The sequence below is a fragment of the Melanostigma gelatinosum genome (genome assembly GCF_949748355.1).
Source record: "Melanostigma gelatinosum genome assembly, chromosome: 14".
In the NCBI taxonomy this organism is placed as follows: Eukaryota; Metazoa; Chordata; class Actinopteri; order Perciformes; family Zoarcidae; genus Melanostigma; species Melanostigma gelatinosum.
In genome coordinates this window covers 9,356,625-9,379,370 of record NC_136647.1, presented here as the reverse complement: position 1 = coordinate 9,379,370, position 22,746 = coordinate 9,356,625, and the positions used below count along the sequence as shown (strand labels likewise).

Sequence of the window (22,746 nt, the reverse complement as noted above, 5' to 3'; positions counted from 1 at the left end):
AGCAGTCCTACCCGGCGCAGCACCGACGCACGGAGGGGGCGCATCATCCAAGTGATGCCACAGCATCAGTCGCATTTCGACAACAAATACCGGGAGTAGACCCTGAAAGGAGGGAGAGAGAAAACCAGCTTCAGCCTCGAAGACAGTAACTGTCCATGAAGATGTCTAACGCTGACATCGTCTTAAACGCCACCGATCGGATGGTGAAATGTAAGTTAGCCTGCATTTTGCATTTGGGTAAGTCTGGAAGATATCATATAATATCTCCAGGGTTTAGCTCCTCGTGCCTTGGCAGGATATGGCCTTTATTTTCCTGTCGTGCATATGCGGCCATCAAGTTGCGTTCACGGCGATGGAAGTGGATTTGATGTTGATAAACAATCCGGTTGTCTTTGCTGCACTGCCCCCGCCAAGACCGAGCATACTGCTTCGAAGCAGCAGCAGTGCAGCGGAAAATATGAATTTTTGTGTGTTTTTTATTGCACACATTTATTTATATTCTCATCTTTGCTGTCACGATTTGACTGCATCTCGGCTTTGGCTCGGGTAGGCATGAGATGAGGGACGGAAAAACAGCTGAATAGCCTAGCTTGTTGTAGAAGCAGTGGGCCAGTGATGCAGCAGGATTTCACAGGCTTTGACAGGGCCAGTGGAAGGGGACGAGTGCATGAAATTTACATTTAATGGGGGTATATTTTACCGGGAGTCAGTCATGTTTTAATTTGATTAGAAAAGGTCTGTAAGATTTTCCAAAATCCACATCAGTGGATGAGGAGAAGGCTGCTCTGTCAGAGAATTACTGAGGCAACAACTTGAATCAATGGAGGATGATGAAGTGATCACAATTGTGCCATAACTCATTTAGCACTGCTCATTTTGACTGTGGATCAGTTCACAGTCAGCACTGTGCCTGAATATATTCACATTCAGTATATTATCTTCATGGCCGAGCAGCTCAGTCAGCATTAACAACTTTGTCCTTTAGGCTACGGAGTTGTAGAAACCAGAGTCATCTGCACTGTGAGATACACTTATGTGACAATGACTGCAGGCACAATGCATGTCCTGTATGTATAAGCTGTTACAATTGAAAAAGATTTATTTAAGAATTATACTAACAGGTCTGGACCCTCAAAAAAGGAACTATTCTATTGCCAGAAAATGAGCCAGGTCCTTCCAGAAGGACCCGAACAGTCTTTTTTTCAGCCTTATTTTTAGTTGGATTCACACTCCATCTTAAATTCTGAAACATATCCATTTTATCACTTACACATTGTGATTTTATTTGCACTATTAGCAAATAATACAGGTAATTGTTAAGGTATATGTAAGTAAATGATCTCTAATTGTTGCACTGCCATTCATCATTATGTCCATATAAGAGAAAGAAGTTTGTTTAAAGTGATATTATTAGTTGTTGTTTTGAGCAAGAGTTCACAATCCAGATAAAACGATTGTGGTTAAATCTTTGGCGAAGCTTTTCTGACATCAAGGCATTCAAAAACCTGTCAAACAAAAGGTTTATATTAGCAAACGCTGCACAGCCAAGAATTCTGACTCAGACTTTTGCTTTTGTAACATGCTCATGTAACATTTAGGATTTCCACAAGGTTTGAAACACTTGAAGCCTTTTTTTTTCGGAGTAAAATCAGATGCATTTGTTTCATTTTTGCCATTCACACACACTGTGATGTAGAAGCCTTGCTCAATAGCTTTAACTATGTGTTCAAATCCCCATTCATTTGCTCTGTTTGACCTTCCTTGTCACTTCTATCTGCTTTCTTATTCTCGTACTCCACTTTTAAAAAGTAGTAAAACACAGTTGTTGTGTCTTCCAAATCCCTAAAGGCTGAAAAGTGATTAAAAAAACAAAAAAAAACTTAGACGCAACAAACTGCATCATGAATCCTTCAAGTGATCAAAGGGAGCTTGCAAGAAAATGACGATTTTGATGAGTCGAGACAGACATCTCTTACAGTTATTGTGTGTGACGCACATAGAAAACTACAGAGAACTGATACTACATGCCACATAAAGTTATTGTTATCCCTCACATATCTCGAACTTAAACCACAGCAAGTTTCTCAGTGTTTCTCTTCTCTCGTACATGTTAAAACCTGACAGATCATATCTAAAGAGTGACAAAAAAACTGCTGTTCTGTGCGCTTTGTTTTCCACGGCACTGTCACCACCGTGCTGTGGGCATCAAGAGGCATATTCAGGTCAGTTATTTTGGGGATGAGGCCTTTAGTACACCTGTGAACTATATCTTACTTTATTATAGCACCTTGGAAAATGATTTTCTAAATACGTCAGTAGCTGTATTCCAACAGACTTACAGTACGTGAATGTGAAGCAATAAAAGCGGTTTCTTTGAATTAATAAGTGCGCAGCAACATGAGAAGCACTGCACTGAGACATAATATGTCAGCTTTAAACTCAACAGGCCTTGTGAAGGGCTAAAACATTCACTCTAGCTCTCAGTAGCAAACATGCAAATTGGTTCCAACAACACTTCTGTTGACATAAATAGTTTATTAATGATGAAGCAATGGTTGGGTTTTGACAGAATAGAGCTGCTTTTTTCGACACATTTATTCGGGAGGTACGTAACCCTTCAAACATGACGTGAAGCTGATCTCAGCTGGTGGAGCCGGAGGATGCAGGTGAGGAAAAGCAACACAACATTAAAAGCTTGACTGTATGTTAATTTGGCCTCTTATAAATGCAGCACTGTCTAGTTAGTCCAACCACATGAAGCCATTCAGCCTTTCCTGACTGAACCCAGGGTTGCTCATTAGCAACACAAACCTACCGTTGCTTCATTTTTTATTTTATTTTTTCAAGCTTGCAGTACGGAGAAACCATTCTCAGGAAAATGTGTTTTGGCATTAAAAAGGAGTACGGTACAGGCTCGTACTCCTCAATACGATTGGTGTGTCTCCCGCATGAGCGAGTCCAACAGCGTCTATGTGAACCTCCAATGCAAATTGCAGTTTTCCGTGGCGGCACTGGCTGTATTCCAACAGTCAGCTGCTGCTGCTGTTGCCCGGCAACATACCGTATTTCAGAGTTCAACTCTGCTTTTTGGTGCTGAGCAGAAGTCAGCGTTTCATCTCACACCATGCATGTACATCACTGCGCTCGTACATTTGCGTCGACATACGTGTCTGTAAAATGCATTGTTTTCATTTGTTGAGTATCTGGGTTGCTTTTTGGGGATTTCTTTGTTATTAGTGGGCTTAATCCTTTGTTGCTCCATTCTGCCTAAAAAAAAAGCTCAGTGGTATGTCCTTTTCAAAGCATCTGTATGTGGTTCTATTTTAGTCTGCCAGCAGTTTGAAAACAAAAATGGAATATTGTGTGTCCAAAAGTAAAATCATTTCAGGGTGATTTGGGTTTGGGCATTTTAATTTAATGTCAATGACAGTACCTACAGCAATATATTTTGGGCAATGCCTTCCTGTCAGAATTCTTCTGAGGTGCTTTACAGTCAGTGTTGTTGTAGCTCGTTGGCTCATTCCCCTCCTCTCAATCCCAATACAAATTGTTCTGTGAAGGTAATTCATCACTGCGTTTGAGACATATTTTGCAAAGTTGTATCGTCACGCTGTCAGGCTGCCACGCAACATTAACCTCACTGAAACTTGAGACAATTTGAGTGGTGACTGTGCTGCTGAGTGTGTACGAGCTGGTGAAGTGTCAAAGCACACACCGCCATCACAGATACACACTGAACATTTTGTTAGTGCCATTAAATACACTCGCTGGGGCCCGCCTCATTATCAGGAGCAGTAGAATATTTAGCTAAAAATGCACTCAGATAAAAGTAAAAAAGTAGGTCAGAGTAAATGTTACTAGATTACATTTTAAAAGGGTGATTATCATGAAAGAACTATTAAATTAAAGACCACAGTTAGGTAACACAATAAGGTGCATTATTAACATGTCAAAGTATACACTGGTGAGCATCATGCCACCAAGCCCTTGTGTCCAAAACAACAATATATTCCTTTTATTTCGACAGAAATTTGCAGCTTGTGCATAAAACCAGTTACCAATTCTAAATAGATTACTGACCTCCTCAGTAAAGCCTCACAAAAGTGAACCAGAAAAGACTGAACTAAATATAAGACAATTGCACAAAAATGTGTGGGTGCAACAAGCATTATTTGACAACAAAAAATGAAATAACCTGCCACTTTAACAGCATAATAAAGCAGCACTAAGGCAGCCAGCGCAGACACGTAAATACCATATCAACTCAACAGCAGCTGCAGCCCACAAACACACACTGTAAAGCAAAAAGAGAGCTGCACAGTTTTTACTCCCAAGGATACTTTTCAAGGCCACGCAGTGGTTGTTGACGTCCTCCTCTATGAAGAGAGAATTAGTTGTTGTACTCACCTGTCTGAAAGTCATTCTGTGTTGTGCACCACTAAGTCTTCCTCAATTTGCTCCAGGTCAAACGTCTCTGCTCATTCTTTCTCAAAGCGTAATATAACCAGTCTACTCAGCCCCTCTGGTCCCATTGTGCACCTCAAATTCACAAAGTTTTGCGCTGTAGGAGCACTCTGCAGCCTCAGCTATGATAGGGATTATTGTCACTAACAGCAGCAAGGCTCACACACCTCACTGGAGGTAAAAGTTCCTCAGCAAATGTAGAAGTCACCGCTAGAGGATCAACCATGAGCCTTTTAGCATCTAGTATTTGAGGTACTCCCAGCCATGCAACATTGTAGGTGTGTTTTTTATTTGGGCTACTTTGCTTGCATGCTGGGGGGTGCAGTAAATCAGGGGTTGGTAGATGCAACCTTTTTTTAAGTATGAGGTACAATAATGCTGACCGTAAGCATTACCCAGAATTTCATCCTTAGATGTTGTTTTTTTTGCAGTATTGTGCATTTTAGTAGATATTTTTGTTTTGATCTGAATTATTTACAACTCAGCCACTTCGAGTTTTCTGTGTTAAGACAGATGATCTGTAGATTAACGCCAATACATGGACCCTTGAAAGCGAGTCACAGCACACGGAGATCAGCACCTAATAAATAACCTTTGCTGCCACTGAAGTCATGATCTCTGGTTGGATTTCACACTTTCACAGGCAGTCTGTTGGGCACAGGAGGTGACTGGTGCATTTTAATGGCCACAGGCTTTAGCAGTCCACGGAGAGTGCTGGATGAATAGAGTGCTTAGATGTTTTCTGAGTTTTATCCAGCACTCAGAAAATACTTTGCAAGTACCCATCTGGATACACACTGGAATCACTGTTGGTAACTGACAGTTTGTTGTGTGTCGATCTTTTCCAGTCACTGATCTTGCTGCTGTCTGTGTACAATTTATTTTTATATTTTATATTTTATATTATATTTTTATATTTTCTCAGATAGGATTTCTGCATGAATTTCTTGATGATATGTTGTTTGTATCATTTCTGAGTGTTGTTCGCCACTATTCTCTCACAAACATTATTATTATGGCCTTATGGCATCAACAGTAGCCATAGTTACTGTGATGTCCCCTCTGTTTAAATGTCCCCATGTGCTCTGTCCTCAGCTGTTCCCTTCCCCCTGAGCCACCGCCTTACAATGAAGGAAGTGATCGACTGCGAAGGGAAACCACGCGTGGATCTCCTGAAAGCCCACCTCACCAAGGAGGGCCGTGTGGAGGAAGCTGTGGCACTCCGAATCATCAACGAGGGAGCAGCTATCCTGCGCCAGGAGAAAACTATACTGGACATCGAGGCACCAGTTACAGGTATTAAACCTGTTATATGATCATAAAATATGGAGCCAGTCCTAAAAGAGTCGGTATAACATCATTACTCAGCGTATTGAACAATGAGCTCTTTATTAAACTCTTCCAGCTTTCAATCGCTTCTTGGCCCAAATGTTTCTGTGTAAGCATTAGCAGAACCTAATGAATGTGACAGACAAAAGTAGAAAGTATTGGTTGAGGAAAGTTGAACATTTAGCGGCTGCCTTGATACTAAAAAAGACACGGTCGGGGGGATATTTTTAATGATTTGTTTTTCGGAAGTTAATCTTGTTCATTACATTTTCAGAGACACGGCTGCAACTTCATGCTGATGTTGTTTTATGTCTGCTGGATGCATAAGAAGATAATTGTTACTTTTACTTTTATTAAACTCAAAGCTTTAACAATTGTTATTATTACTTTAGTTCTTGTACTTGTACGCTTGTGTTTCAGTGATGGGTTGTCCTGCATAGCCACGAAGTTCTATGATTCAAATCCAGCCACGGACCTTTGGTGCACGCTGAACCCTTCTCCCTCGCATGTTTCTCGTCCATCAGTCTCAACTGTTGCTATCCAATAAATCTGCCAAGAAATAACCTAAAAAAAGAATTCAAATCATACCCAATCTGCTAGAGACCATTTTTTTCTCAAATCAAAGTGACATCTGGGTATTCCTTGATAATTCTTGAACTCCCCATAAATAATTTGCACTTCGTACATTTGATTTTGGTGCATTAAGTCCACAGTGTTTTATTTATTAGAAACATATCATTCAGCTTCAACCTAAACTGTGTGATATTAAATATACATTCATCTTTAATTCGCATCCCATCAGCCTGATTGTCTTACTTCACAGCAAGTACAGTGTTTTAGCCGAAACAAAGGTGACCAATAGATCAAATGCACACTGACTTTAAGAGAAGTCTCGTGTATTAAGCATGAAGTATGGATGATAAGTATTGTGTACGGGCATCTGTGAGTGTGGAGTTCTCTGTTACGTCTTTGTGAGCTTGAGGTGTGTTTAAATGTCTCTGCAGCGGTGTGTGTGTGTGTGTGTGTGTGTGTGGTGTAGTCATATATTATTAGGCGTTGATGCAGTTGTGAGTCTTCACTTGCATGGATGTGTTCCACGGTGTGTGTGCGCATGTGTGTGTTTGATTGCTTTAGTCACACAAGCAGTCTCCCACTCACATTGCTCTAAGCTTTGAGTGGGCGAAGGCCACTGTGGAGCTGATAGGGGAGACAGAAAAGAGAGAGGAGATGGAGGATGAGTAGGAGAGAAGGAGACAGAGGAAGATGAGAATGAAAAATTGAAGGCAGTGAGGAAATGAGATGTAGGTTTGCACTCCAGAGCCATAGTGTTCACTGCGAAAAAGTATGCGTCTCCCCTGGGAGCCTGAGCTTTTTCTACCTCTTTGAGGTGAGAGCTTCTCATGTCTCTGTGGAGGACAGAGGCCTTTCAGCCGAAGACCGTCAACATCTCAATAAGATGACGACCTAAGGACAGGAGACATTTATACCATTATATTCCTCTTTTGGTGTTTCAATACTGGCAGTGTGGCTTTAATTGTAGATTAAATATATATGTTCTTGCTGCAAGAATATGCATTTGCAGGAATATTCTTTTCATGGCCTCCTTTGCTGCTCTGTTGAAGCTGAAGTCCATATTGTTTCTACTTGACAAAGCTAATAGACATGTTAGACTCAGCAGTTACAACACTCCTAGTGACAATGTTAATAATTGTTATACTTGTGAAGCGTGTTGGGACATGGTTAGCCTGTTGCATACAATAATCCAGACTGATGATGAAGAAATGCTGACACGGAAATTAGTCATGGAGAGTGGAGCAAGCGGACCCAAACACAAAGAGACTGCAGGCAACAGGAGCTTGAAGAAATGAATCTTCATTCACAGTTTGTGCAGATGAGGCAAAACTGAACACCACCGATCAAACCAAAGACACGACAAAGGCAGGATTTAAAAGCAAAGTACTCTGACGCGAGGATGAAGTGCGGGTGGAGAGATGGGCGGAGAGGCTCAGGTGAGGGTAATGAGGTGGTTAAAGGAGAACAGGCAGGGAGCTGACAGCAAAAAACACTGGGAACAGGAAAGGAGCAGATTGGCTGTGAAGAACTAACGAGGCTGATTCAGAGGAGCTGTGTAGATGGGCAGAGGAGGGAGAAGCAGTATATCACAGAACACCCATAAGACAAGCAATCATTACAACAAACACAATATATCACCGGTATCCATTACTGAGAGTGTTGAGATACAGATATTAACACAAACTGCAGCATTGCGCTGCCTGCCCGCCTGTGTGTCTATTTATAAAGCTAACCTGTGAGCATGAAAAGAAGACACACACCGCTGCCCTGCACAGAAGTGACGTTTCTGCCAGAATATTCTCGACTGTCTACTTTGCCTTCTAATCCTCAGAAGCAATAGATAAGAGAAGTGACTCTCTGGCTGTCATTACAAATAGCCCTGAACTCTGAGTGTTTCTTCTAGAAGAAAAAAACTGTGTAAGTGTGTTTCATAAGCTGCAAGAGGTTTGAGAGTTGTATCAACGCGTGGTGGTGTGTACTTTTTGTCCCACAAAACAACAGCACGCAGACAAAGATATTCAATCTGATTCTTTGATTGTGTGACGTTTGCTGTCCGTTGGTTGTCTTCCAGTGTGTGGTGACATCCATGGGCAATTCTTTGATCTTATGAAGCTGTTTGAAGTGGGAGGATCACCAGCCACAACACGGTACCTGTTCCTCGGGGACTACGTGGACCGTGGCTACTTCAGTATTGAGGTAAAACCACCAGAATGTCATTAAGTATGTCATGGGGGGGGGGGGGGGCTCAAACTGCAGAAAGTTTCATATGTTCAATACAGTTCATTTATTTTTGTTTATGTTTGTTTTGACAGTGTGTTTTATACCTCTGGTCGCTGAAAATCCTCTATCCAAAGACACTATTTTTACTTCGTGGAAATCATGAATGCAGACATTTGACAGAATATTTCACCTTCAAACAAGAATGTGAGTACCTCTCAGTGTTAATTATGTATTTTTTGTTGTTGTTTATATATTCATCTCTCTCTGTCTTGCTAATGTCACGTGTAGCATGTGCACCTGGGACTGTCAAGTTAATTCTGTATGACGGCAAACAAAAAGGGAAAGGAATTTTCTCTGAACAATTGAAAATTTAGACCTGATAGCAAATAATATATAAATATTTTTGTTTTGCATAGTTGTCAACATATGTCCTCAAAAATGTATCATTGGCTACTTTCTTCTTGCAATTATTTCAATGAACTAGTATTGTAATTTTGTATAAATATAAAAGATGTCTCACAAGAACTAACCAACATGCAACACTAATTGCATGTGCAAACGTACCTGTTTTGGATTCTTTTGACGTAAATGTAACAACTGACAACATTGATGCAGCTGATTGCATGTCTTTCTTCTGCCAGGTAAAATCAAGTACTCAGAGCAAGTGTACGACTCATGTATGGATGCATTTGACTGCCTTCCCCTGGCTGCACTCATGAACCAACAGTTTCTGTGTGTCCATGGTGGGCTCTCACCTGAAATACACACCTTAGATGACATTAAAAAGGTAACAACATACTGCTTCAACCAGGTCTTGTCGACATTGGTTGTTTTTTAAAAACACGCCTTTCTGCTTCCTTGTGTTAAGTTGGATCGGTTCAAGGAGCCGCCGGCTTTTGGGCCCATGTGTGACCTGCTGTGGGCTGATCCTGTGGAGGATTTTGGCAATGAGAAAACCCAGGAATATTTCAGCCACAACACAGTGCGAGGCTGCTCCTACTTCTACAGGTGAGCTGTTTCTTCTTTTTCCCGGCAGCAACTCCAGTCCTTCAGGATTATTATAACTTTAAAACTATTGTGCATAATTGGAGACTTAAATATGACTGCACGGCATTTAAATACAAATTTACCAAATGATGCATTGCAGTGTTGCTTCACGCATCCAATAGTCTGAAACTTTGTGTTTACACCATCTTGCATTGCAAGCAATCGCCCACATCAAGTGCCTATCATGCACTACACTGATTCCATTAGCTTGACCCATGTGGCTCGTTGAAGGTCTCTAATTACACTTTAGTTTTAGAAGAATGTAAGCTTGCAACTCACACTGTGGATCCTTCAACAATAAATCCTGCCTCATACAGACAGGGTAAGTTAAAAAAAAAATACAAATACCTTTTTTGTTGGTTGATCAAGAACCCTGTGTATTCCTCCTCACACCTCTCTGCTTCTTCAGGCCGTGTGTTTTAGAGAAAGAAGAAGATGGTAGAGAGGGAATGGCATGCATTAAAAGCTCAATATTTGATTTAATCTCTCAAGAGATTTTCAACCGAAACTCTTAATACTAAAAATAGATGTTCAAAAAGTATTAATAGACAGTAAACATTTATTGCTCGCTGAGCAAAACAAAACAAACAATAGACACATGCTAACACCCCCCCCCCCCGTAGTGGGAAGGAGACTGAATGATTCGATAAATGCCCAGATATCCTTAAAGCCTGCAGACAGAGTCTGTGTCTATTTGTAAATGGGTGATATTGCCTCGTGGTTAACAACTGTTGTTGAGAAGAGGTTGTCTTTTTGACTTCCAGAACAGATTGTGACAGACAAAGGATTAGCCGGGTGAACCTGGAGTCAAATAAAAAGAGAGGCTGTGAGAGAGGAGTAAAATATAAAAGCCAGGCAAATTGGGAACCGATTTGTTACGCAACCATTTAACCTCCGTGGCATGTAAAAGAAGGAGGAGTGAGCACTGTCCTGATATTGTTGTGAGATGGCGGAGAGGCTGTGGAAGTAGCTGCTAGTTGGCAGTTGTGGTGAGAGTTTTCTTAATGAAGGTTTAGAACAGTACAGCCCCCCCCCCCTGCTTTTACGTGGGAGCTGCAGTTCTGCTCAAATCACAAAAGGTAAAGTCCTCTGAAGAAATGAAATGTAAATAATGACATTACAGGTCAGATTCACAGTATAAGCCATGCAGTTCTCATTCCAGTGTAGTTGCGGGTGCAAAGGGAAGCGTCAAGGCTGACATTTGCCTTCATGATGAAAAAGTTCCACTGACGTGTTAAGTGCAGACTTTTCTGTTTCATGGTAGATTTCCACAGCGCCAAGATGCAAGATCGCCTTGTTACTGTGAGTTTACAAAAGCAAAAGAAGCAGTTGTTGAGTCTTAACTTTCCCTTTTTACTGCTGTTAAACAGTCACCGATGAGAAACCAGCTATTCACTGTGAGAGAGGAGCTTAGTGAGGATTATTCTGTAGATGTGTGGAGGATGCTGCTATAATAGTCATCTATCTCCCCATGGCTTTGTTCTGCCTTCACTCTCAAACTTACCTCTCCATCATTATGACTCTTGCCAACTATACTATATGCATGTATGCAGCACAGAGAATCCTGGGGATTTTGGGGAAATGCAAGAAAATCTCCATCTGAGATAAATGTATGTGTTTGAGAACAAAACGGGTCCTATGAAATGCAATCAAATATAGTTCGGTTATTTGACGTTGGGCTTTATACTGACAATGACTGATTGTTCCAATACATGAACTGTACTCGCAAACACACACGGATGCATTGGCCAGCGTTGCTTGACTCCCTCTACGTGTGTTAAATCAATACCGAGCATTGTTCACAAGTAGACATGCAACTGCTTGTTCCTCAGAGCTGAGAGGAATGTTAGAAATAGATGTAACTTGTAAAATCCTTTTCTACAGTACATGCCAAGCCGGCCTGCTCTTGGTTTTTTCTATTGAATTGTATCTTTATATTGACAGCAACTGAATGGATACTTGTAGAAGACTTGTTGGAATAGGAGATTCTCCAGCCCCCTCTTTTGATGAGATAAAAAAACATACTAAAACAAGTCCTCCAGTCTCTTAAAGAAGCTTTTATATCATACATCGTATTCATCTGGAGGCACTGATGCAGACTTCTGATGATGTGATGTCGTGATGCTGTAATGCGTCTACACATAAGGCTTTGTATTAAGTCTATTTCATATAATACTGGCTACACTCCATGTTAAGTTACACAATATGTAACCTTGTCAGAACATATATTATTATTTAAAAAATGAAGCACCAACTACCCAAGTCTGATTTCTTGTGCAGTAATTGTAATTACAAAATATGATGCTCAGTAATTAAAGTTTAAGAGTTTTTATATATCGGGGGCGATGAATGTGATGACCACCAGCCCCGACAGATGGATTTTCTTAAGGGAAAGAAAAAAACTCTCAGTTTCACACTCACAACACAGCACTTCCAACTCTCTCTCTCTGTCTCCTTCGCTCGTACTCACTTGTCAGATTTCTCGCTCTCTCTCGCTCACAGGCTCACCGACACATAATTGTGTGTTTTCACAAAGGGGAGAGAAGGAATGTGAGCCGCAGGCAAGCAACGTGTGTGTACCGCGTTCCCTCGCAGTAATCAATAAATACCGTTGGAGCGGACCAAAAAATGAATTCGTACATAGTGCACGGTGGGATCTGTATTTTTATGTTGTTTCATGACATTTGTGCCAGTACTGTGCAGAAGGAACAGAAAATACTGCTTTATGGCTGTGGCAAAAGGCAATTGGGATAAAAGTGTGATGCAGAAATTGCCCTTATTTCTAAGTCAGAAAAGCACCGTTGATGTGTTTTTAATGGAAACACTTGTATAACATTTTACAGTTCTCGCAGGGTGTACTGTCAGTCCATAGTGGAAAGGGTTACAGCATATCCATGTTAGTGTGTAACGCAGCTATTCCTGCAATTTATATACTGGCCACCAAGGGAATATTAGCCATGTGACCTAGATACATGAGGATGGCACAGTTTCGCCAGGTGCTCAGTGCACACAGCAGCCTCCTTGTGTTTTCTTCCGATACAAACCTTTGAGCACTTATATATGTTTTAAACACTTGTGAAAGTTTGATGGGTGCATGCACTGTAGGCTACTGTAGGTCTGGAACAAATAAAAGTGACTGGGGTTGAAGCCATTTGTTGATGGTCAGAGAAGTAATCAACAATTTTGAATTAATCATTTAAGATAATTTATGAAGGACAAATGTCTTACCTTCTCATATTTGCTGCTTTTCTCAAGTTTATCACCGTGAATTTAATATCGGACTGTTGGTCAAACGACACAAGACATTTTATCAGCTATATAGATGAATATAAAAAAAATTGCCAGATTAATTGAAAACAAAAATAATTTGTTATTTGCAGTGCTGTACTAATAAGTGAATAAGTGAATATGGATCATTGCAAACAGTAATTAGCAGATTGAGACTAAAAGGTTTTCACATCTCTAAATGATAGTTTTAATAATAGTTTTAAAATGTGTCCCATTGAACTCTTTTAGGTGAACATTGATGTCCGAAAGGCTTGCACCGACAGAATCTGGGCTGTTTGCAGTCGAGGATTTATATTTTATATTTGGTGCTTTTGGCTAAAGCTTTCACCCAGAGCATCTATGAGTGTCTTCGTCATTAGCGCTTTATTCAGCACTATTTTGACAGAATGCACAGCTGTTAGTGAACATATATTATGCATTGTTCATTCAACCTCATTAAGAATTATCAAAGTCGTTAAGATGGTTAGATTACATAATCAAGCAAATGTTAGCAGCATCATTTTGTAAGTGGGCTGGCACTAACGACTGACGGAGCTGAGGATATTTTATCTTGTCTGTTTATCTGGATTGCAGCAGCTGGAAGAAATAAAGGAATCACAAAGGACTTAAACTAAGACAGATTGAGTCGTTTCTGAATTGAGGGCATTCCAATTTTAAAAGAGCTAATCAAATTGTAATTCATCATCTTTTTTTCCCCTCTAACCCAGGAGACATAGTTTGAAGGGAAGATACAGTGAATGACATAACACAACCTTCTAGGTATTATATAACTGTGGTGAGGGCTGCGAAATGGAAGGCTACATTCACACTGCAGCTGGAAGTGTCCCAGTTCTGATTACATGTCCCTCCCGTCTGACACAGGTCGGATGTTTTTCAGTGGGATCTTACTTTCTCATTTTTACTTTGGAGGCAAGTTCTGGTCCTACATCTGCTCCATATCTGAGCCATCACTATGCAATAGTCTGAACTGTCACAGATAGGAAGTCATGTGGTTTTTTTTATCATCTTTCTCCGTGGGACAGCTCATTGTCCATCTGGCCAGACAAACATGGAGGATGACTCCGGCATGCAGCCAGTGGAGAGATAACAATCCCAATCAACAAATCTTGATACAAAATATCACAATAAAATACTTAATGGAACAATTGCAATAATATAAGGTGAAATATATATTCCAAAAAAACAAGAAAAAACCTCAATACTCTCATTATATTTCACCACTACACACATAAACGGTATGACAACATGAAAGGACCTGGGAAATTTGGACCGCAGCAGCGGGAAAGGTGTGGCAAACAATATTATTACTTGAAATAATATGATATAATATATGCATTCGATATGTATGGGTTGCTTATATGTCATGTCATGTGTGAGTGTAGCATCGCGCTCAGTTTGGCTGAGCTACCTCGCAGGCTTCCCTTCCTTTCAGGCACATTTCCTGTCACCTTAGAGCTGGGGGCAGGAAGCTCATACGGGGTTACTTTGTTTTTAACTGCAACAGGTAGCTGTTGGATTGGTTTTCACACCCTTGCATCATCCTCAGCCAGGCTTTCATAAATGCATTCATGAGTGATACATCTTTGTTCATTTTCTGGTGAGCGAAACTGGATGTGAAATTAGTAACCTGCAGTATGAATGAAGTTCAGTTGTGTGAAGGAAAAGAAAATATTTGTCAAATTCTGTGTGCTTAATTTAATTGATTTGTCCTCTGTCATACTCTTTTTTTTTTTTATCTTACAGTACATTAAAAGCATTCTCAGTGACGTCTCTAAACCCCATTTTTATTTAATCTTTTCCAGTTATCCAGCTGTATGCGAGTTCCTCCAGAGCAATAACCTATTATCTATTATTCGAGCTCATGAAGCACAAGATGCAGGGTACGTTATCCCTACAACACACATTACAAGACACGCATATCCACACAACACACAAATAGACACACATTTACACATATGAAAACAAGCTCTGCTTTTTTTCTGTCTCCACCTCCACCTGACCGCCAAAGCTACCGGATGTACCGCAAAAGTCAGACCACTGGATTCCCATCCCTCATTACCATCTTCTCAGCACCAAACTACCTGGATGTTTACAACAACAAAGGTCAGAAAATCTCTTTGTTCCTTTTATACTCGTCTCTGATTCACTTTGTTGTTTCCATTTGCAGGTCTGTCCTCTGGGTCTGCTTGCGTCCGTGTCATATTTTTGCACAGCGTTTTCTTGAGTTCACAGAAACGGGTCTGAGTGATATTAAAGGTGCCATATTCGACATTCAGAGCATTAACATAGCAGTAACCAATTTGCAATGTCAATATATCGATGGAGTACGAAGTCACTCTCCCTCTGTGTGTGTTCTTAGCCAAGCTTCTCCTTGATTTGTTGACATAGCCAGACTGGCTGCATGTGCTTTTAGTGCATGTTAGTGCATGTTAGTGCATGTGAGCGTGCCCCACTGGTGAGCCAGTGTTTGGCTGGAACGTGTCTGCTCAATGTGGGATAGTCAGCCACAGTAAACTGAATATTTCCTCTCCGGGCCGAGAGCAACACTCTCTCCCTCTCGCTCAACCACACTCGCTACGCCCACGCTACGCAAAAACAATGAAACTGGGATACAACACAGCAAATATGAATCCATTCTTATTATTGATTCATCATTGTATCAGGACATATGGTATTCATAAGAAACTCTCAACAAGAACAATAAGAACAATGTAACGAAATGAGAGGAAGTAAAAAGAATTCACAATATATCTTATAGAAATGATAATTGGACAATAAATCACATTTCATTGAGGAAGTGGATGAGATGATTGATCGCTGAGGCAAAGACGTCACCAACGGAAAAACAGTTGGACTCATTTTGAAAGAGCAATGGCCAATTGAGAAGCTCCAACTCGACCGACCAGTGGTGCAACTTCATCACTCACTCAGTGACAGACTAACGGGTTTATAGAGCTGGCCCCCGCTTTGCTGCGGTCCAGCCAATATTAATATTCCTGGATATTTCCACAGATGCATCATATCATTTCTCTGGCTCTGTAAAGTAGACAGGCAGGCTTTGAGACATGAATTTACTGTTAAATTAAATGTTCCGATTGCAGTATCTCTGCAACACCTGCATCTCAAGGCCTTTCTACTGCGTCTGGGGTAGATTTCATGAAAAACACTTCACAAGTGAAACAAATAACTACCATGGGCTCCTGTGACTTACCTATTAAAATGGTTTTAACAGCACAAACTGGAGTGTATGGGTTAATGTATCTGCATCTAGCTTGTGAGCAGGCATAAGAATGCATCAGGGAGCCCCCGTTTGTTTGTGTTCTCAGATCTGTGTCTTTGTTGCTATGGGCTATAGGAGATGGGGAGCGTGGGAGGGACTATCGGCATCGCTGACTATCTCCATGTGGCTTTATCCCTCTTGATGTAACAGTGTCAGCAATCCCTGGCCTCAGCTAGGCCATCTAGTGGTCAAATGTCTCATGTTCTGCTCTGTGTCTGCTCTCACACATGCTGCATGTACAAAAAGTTATATTAAAATGGGTAACATCACTGAGCATGAATACATTTGAAGAGAGCATTTATGAAACATTAGGCCTGATGCAGCTACATTCAATTGAATGTCTCTTCATTTTCTGTGCAGTGAAAAGATCCAGCACAGTGCACACTATTAAAAAACAATTTGTTATGTAAGCATATATTTGTATACCACATTATACATTTCTTTTTAGCAAAAGACATCTGATGTTTTTATTTAAGTAGCATTGTTAGTTTGTAGCAGGCTATTACCGGGACTATATGGACTAATTCTTCTTCTTCTTCTTCTTCTCCTTCTCCTCCTCCTCCTCCTCCTCCTCCTCCTCCTTCTTCTTCTTCTTCTTCTTCTAACAGCTGCTGTACTGAAATATGAAAATAATGTCATGAACATCCGACAGTTCAACTGCTCACCACATCCCTACTGGCTGCCCAACTTCATGGACGTCTTCACCTGGTCCCTGCCATTTGTCGGAGAGAAAGGTATCAAGTGTTTCTAGAACAAATGTCTTCTGACATGTGGCAGGTGTTTTTAATACATCACCTCCTAATCCGTCATCTTCGTGGCTGACCGCTCAATCGACTTCCCCTCTTACTCTATTTCTTCCCCAGTCACAGAAATGCTGGTGAATGTGCTGAGCATCTGCTCTGATGATGAACTCACGATGAATGATGAAGATGAGATATTTGATGGTAAGAAGTTTTGTAAATACTTACTAATGTGGAAGGATTCATGGAAGGAGATTTCATGGATTTGGGCTTGTGCCAAACTTGTTTAAAAGTTTGATCACTAACAGGCATGAGAGAAAATCATGCGTGAAATTATTCTGGCATCACCTTTTATTTATTTATTTTTTACACTGGCTTGAATCCATTGTTGTTACAATACATGCAGTAAATTGTCACATGATCTTGTAATTTAAAACTAAAACAGTATCGTGTGGTTCATCAGAAAAAAAGATACAGATTTGTGCTGTATTGCTTTAAAAAATGAAGACAATGTTTATTGCATCAAAGAATCTCTGATTCACTACATGCAGGCTATGAGTGTACAGTATCGAGTCACATGGGCATATAATTACAGTGTCTAATGCATTACAATGGCCGATAATAACAGTGTGTTTTACAATAAACGTGACTGTTATCCCAGTAGCTTACGTATCAAGAAACATGTATTGACAAGTTTCTCATGCATGATATATCCTTGTGCATCGGTTGCATCGGAGAAGCCTATGACGGTACGTCTATGTATTTCTTTGCAGCCAATGCAGCTGCAGCACGCAAGGAGGTGATCAGGAACAAGATCCGTGCTATTGGGAAGATGGCCAAAATGTTCTCAGTTCTCAGGTAGACTTGATGTTTGTGTGTATGTGAATGTCAGTGTGATTGCATATTTTCACGTTTTGAAACGGTATCAGGTGTTTCTGTCTGTTCCACTGTTGTCACAATGGGGGCACAACGGGTTTTTTTCTCCAGTGTGATCCGGGTTCAGTGACGTTTTGTGACCTGTTTGCCTGCCTGTGTGTTCCCTGCAGAGAGGAGAGTGAAAATGTGTTGACGCTTAAAGGCCTGACGCCCACTGGCATGCTGCCGAGTGGGGTTCTCTCTGGAGGCAAACAGACACTGCAGAGTGGTGAGTACAAGGATCAGCATAAGCCTCTCCTCTACCCTCTACTCCATCTTATTTTTATAACCATTCTCAGTCCTAACATTGGCCTTACCTCTCTCTTTCTCTCTTTCCTTCTGTCACCTAAAGTTGAGATGTAATGAAAAATGCCCCTTTAACCCCTTTAGTCATATTGTGCACCTATTTAAAAATATATGCAAAAAATAACAAAAAAAATTATGTCTTTGTATTTTCCAATTGGTCTACCACATCCATCCATCAGTCAATCTGCAACTTTTAGCGACAAGGGAGGTGTGTGTGTCCTCTGTAGCTCTGGCCGGAGCAACATTCTTTGCCCGTCCACTTTTGTGCGTTCAGATCAAATTCAAAGGATTTGATGGAAATCCCACATGTAACTGTACAACCCTCAAATACTCCGTTTAACGTGGATATGATCACAGTACAGACGCTAAAGACGCTCTAACTTTCCGTACCTGGAACTCTAAATGTAGAGCAGCCATGCAAGCTTTGTTTTTTAACCTCTCAGCAACGCTCTAACCACATTTAAGCTACGGAGGAAAAAACAAAACTGCCTTTCCATATTTCTGTCTGCAGAACTCACACCAACATAGCCTTATAGGCTAACTAAGTTGCTACAGCTGACACATGCCTATATTTAGACACCCAGCAGACACAGAAGAACATGTAAATCCAATTCTCACTTGTCTACTGTTCACTCACATTCTGGACACAGCTTGGTCAACCAAATGTGAGAAAATCTCTCTGTAGTTTTCTCAATTGTTCAATGCTGATTCACAGCGGGATTGGCAGTACAAGCAACCACAAACAGCCATTAGATTCAGCGTTAAAAAGTATTTCCAAATCAAGGTTGGTCCCGACTGCGTAATTATGAATCCAACTACATTTCTTGGTAAGACCCGCCCTGCAGAGACGATTGGTTGAGGTTCGCCATTGACCTCGAGTAGTTGGGGTCAGGATAGCTCACTGGTCAGGGCAATAGGAGCTGAACAAATCAGGTTACCGTGAACTTGCCGAGCACGGACGCCGGGTCAATCCTAGCACTTGAATGCTACACAGGCTGATTCTTGCCAAGAAAAGCGGTGGGATTCATATCAACGTGTCACTACTGGTGTGCTGACAGCAAGCAATTATTTTACACTGACTTCAAAATGTATTCATTTGTGAAATCCTCTTAAAATATCGAGTGCAAAGTAAGAACAAGTCATTTTTGTCCTCTTACCTAAAGTCTATTGCAGCTTCAGCTCAATCTATTGCTCGTTCTGTCTCAATATATCTGTCCTCTCTCTTTGGATCTATTTTTTTATTTTTCATACCTAACCCATGATTGACACTAATTCTCTCAGTGTTAAAGCATGGCATATTCCTCTGAGGTTGGCTGCATTGCCAGAGAACATGTATATCACATCTGGCTTCACATGAGCCGCCTGTTCGCCGGGGCTGCACTTTACATCTGCATGGCTTTATCGGGAGTAACCTGCTCCCCTCCTCCCCCCCCCCCCCCCCCCCAGCCACCATTGAAGCCATTGAAGCCATCGAGCCGACTGATGAGGATGGAGAAGGTAAACCTTTGCCCCATCCACCCCTCCACATATTGTCCACTTCATGCACACAACAGCTCACACAACAATAACTCCCATCAAGCATCGCAAACATTTCACAGGACAGTTGGATTGGCTGGATGGCTATTGTTTTCTAATGGGTGCCTGAGTTGTAAAGAGGAAAAACATCTCACAATTAGCAGTACTTGCAGGGTGGGGAGCTGGTGAGGGATTGTGTTCTCGACTTCTCGTCACTGTTTGGTCGAGGTACCGAGGAGGGAGGGGGAACTGGGGAGATAACACCAGATGTTGCACACTTAATACACTATTGTCCCAGGCCCCTCACCAACACAGAGAGGCCGAGTACCAACAATGATTGTTCGGATTTGGTCATCACAAACTGGAAGAAAAAGGGAAAAGGAAAGGCAAAATAAAAAAAGAACAGCTTTTTAAGGCAATGATAAATTAAAACACTGCAAAGTCAAGTGCTGCTAAGAGATGCATGACTACAATAATGCATTGTTTTTGGTTTGGCTTGTAAATGGCCTCCATCTGGTCCTAAAAAAGTGTTGCATGCCCAAGAACAAGAAACAGACCAGAGCATCTACATGAAACATGCATCATGAAGCATGAAGGTCCTCATGATATGTCTAAGGTAGTCATTGCTCACTAACCAGGAAGCTTCGGTTATTAGACAGTAATTTACAGTACTAACACAAATATATATTTTCATTGACATGTACAGTATATCTGACATAGTTGTAGACATTCATTGTTTAGAAATGTGTCTTTTGTTTATCACAATGAGGGTTAGTTAGGAGTTAGTTGGCTGCATTTTTGGATAATTTAGAAAACAAATAATACAAATGCTTCAAGTCACAGGACTTTGTGGTCATCTTTCTTCTTATTCGATGTATTTTCTGTTGGAACTGAATACTGGGGTGGGGTAAGTAAACTGAGGGAGTTTTAAATGTGTAAAACAACAGTATATGAGTAGATGGACTGTACAATGTTAATCTGCACCTCCTGTAGCAGTAAGCAGCAGTTTATACATGCAGATAACATGTCAATGATGCCTCCAAAACACAAAAAAGCAGCTCCTTTCAATTAAACACTTATGCTGCATGCAGGCAAGAACTTTTACAACTCAGTTATGGGCTTTTTTATGTTGTTTGTGTGGCAAAAAGGAGTCTGTTAGGTCTCAAATTGCAGCAATAACTGAATGGCATTAACCGGTAGTATGTGACCCTGATTGCTATTTTAGGGGGGAAATACTCAATATGACATGATATCAGGAATATTCTGAGACTGTGCCACTACAAGGTGAGCCTGATACCGTTATATGTGTTTTCTCCTTTCAGCCATCCGCGGGTTCTCCCCCCAGCACAAGATCGCCAGCTTTGCGGAGGCCAAGGGCCTAGACCGCATCAACGAGCGCATGCCACCTCGCAAGGACGGGGTGAACCATGTGGGTCAATCCATGGGAAAGATGAATATGTCAGAGGCAAACGGCACGGATGACAACAGCAACATCCAGTGATGTGCTGTCTGAGCCTCAGAACCGTGCAGCTGTTGCGCTGTGCAGCAAGACTTTGCCAAATCGTGAATTCAGGCCTCAGAACATAGAAATAAACCAGGCCCACAGACAGAACATGAAAATCTGCAGCAAAACTAAAACGGGCGGAAAAAAAGGTCTTTTTTTTCATGACAGTATGTCATTGCACAGCTGGGGGAGGGGGGGGGGGGGGCTGGGGTTCACAGCAGAGAGCAGGGATAAGGAGAGGCCACAAGGCTGCAGCTTGACTGAAAGTGTGGTTGAAAGAAAGTTGTTTCTGCCTGTTGTTCCCTTTCTCAGTTCAATTACAGGCTGAATTGATGTGGGGGGGGGGGAGGGGGGGAGGGGGGGTTGTGTTGTTCTGAGTGCAGACAAGTGTCTGCTCCTTCATCACAGGGCCTGACAGAAGACATAACTGCAGTATCCATGCCACACGAATCATGTTACTGTTTTATAAAGTGTTTGCTATATATCACTCACAATTTCACTTAACGAGGAACAGAATCTTGTTTGCCTACAAGTTTTGTATTAAAAAGTCACACCACTTTGTGAGAAAGAAAGAAAGCTAAATGTGGACCTCTTAAAACGTGTAGCGCAATCTTACCAGTGGAATTAAATTGATTTATTTACCTTGTAGTAAGATGCCATCATCCCGTAGACGGGAAAGAGGACAGGGTGCTAAAGCCGCTGCAGGCTGACATCAAACTCGTCCTTGGGTACGTTTCAAACGTCTCCTTTCCTCTCCTCCCCGCATTGTCAGTCATCTCCTAGCAAGAAGTAACTTGGAGGGGATGAGGGAAGACAGGGAGGGGATGAAAAGAGCATTTTGAAAGTTATTACTATACTATTTTATCACATATTAAACACCAAGATTCCTTCAGAACATCTGACAATTCCTCCAATAGGAGCACACTAGCCCATATGACGATGCAACTTGATGAACGTCCGTATGGAATCTCAAAGGTTTATATTTTTATCCATCCTTAAATTATTTTTTCTTCCTCTCCATTAATTAAGAAGCATGGCATTTTATCACGCTATACCTCACACACTTTCTGGAAAGTATACCCTTGAAGGAGTCTTTTCTCATCTCCTCTGCATCGCTATGACAACAACAAAGCGGCATTAACAGCTGTTTCTGGACCACAGAGGGAAACAGAAGGAGTCATTTTGAACTTTGGGACATGTCCTGCTGTCGCACACTACCTGATTATTTCTCACCGTATTGTTGCTAAAGAGCAAGTAAAAGAATACATTAGCGCCCTTTGAGTTATTGCACAATTTGCAAATTCAATGAGATTTCATGTCTAAGAGCTAAACAAAGTACTATGTCAGAGGAAGAGGGAAGTTCTACAAATTTGTGAATGCATATATTTGAAATATCTTTGATTTCACAACCAAAGACCATTGTGTCATTTTGAATAAGCATGATTAGATCCATCCAGAAAGAGATTTGAAGATTGTATCCTAACGAATTTAATTAATTAATGCTTAATTTGAGAACAAATGTGATTTATTTTTCACTGAAATTGATTTTGGATTAGTTTAAATCT

General features: G+C 41.1%; 1 protein-coding gene across 1 annotated transcript; it reads left to right on the top strand.

Moving 5' to 3' along the window:
* Window positions 1–83: 83 nt before the first annotated feature.
* Window positions 84–21,249, top strand: LOC306788200 (protein phosphatase 3 catalytic subunit alpha-like). Its single transcript, XM_079283611.1, has 14 exons — window positions 84–210; window positions 5,560–5,760; window positions 8,438–8,562; window positions 8,679–8,790; window positions 9,228–9,373; window positions 9,455–9,594; window positions 14,724–14,801; window positions 14,930–15,024; window positions 16,810–16,935; window positions 17,065–17,145; window positions 17,715–17,799; window positions 17,988–18,085; window positions 19,609–19,659; window positions 21,000–21,249. The coding sequence occupies exons 1-14, from the start codon at window positions 156–158 to the stop codon at window positions 21,176–21,178; spliced, it is 1,572 nt and encodes a 523-aa protein (XP_079139737.1). The 5' UTR covers window positions 84–155; the 3' UTR covers window positions 21,179–21,249.
* Window positions 21,250–22,746: the final 1,497 nt, after the last annotated feature.

Coding starts and splice junctions, on each gene's coding strand:
- LOC306788200 (XM_079283611.1), top strand. CDS start 156: ATGAAGATGTCTAACGCTGACATCGTCTTAAACGCCACCGATCGGATG. Junction 9,374..9,454: donor CCTTAGATGACATTAAAAAG/GTAACAACATAC, acceptor CCTTGTGTTAAG/TTGGATCGGTTCAAGGAGCC. Junction 18,086..19,608: donor CAAACAGACACTGCAGAGTG/GTGAGTACAAGG, acceptor CCCCCCCCCCAG/CCACCATTGAAGCCATTGAA.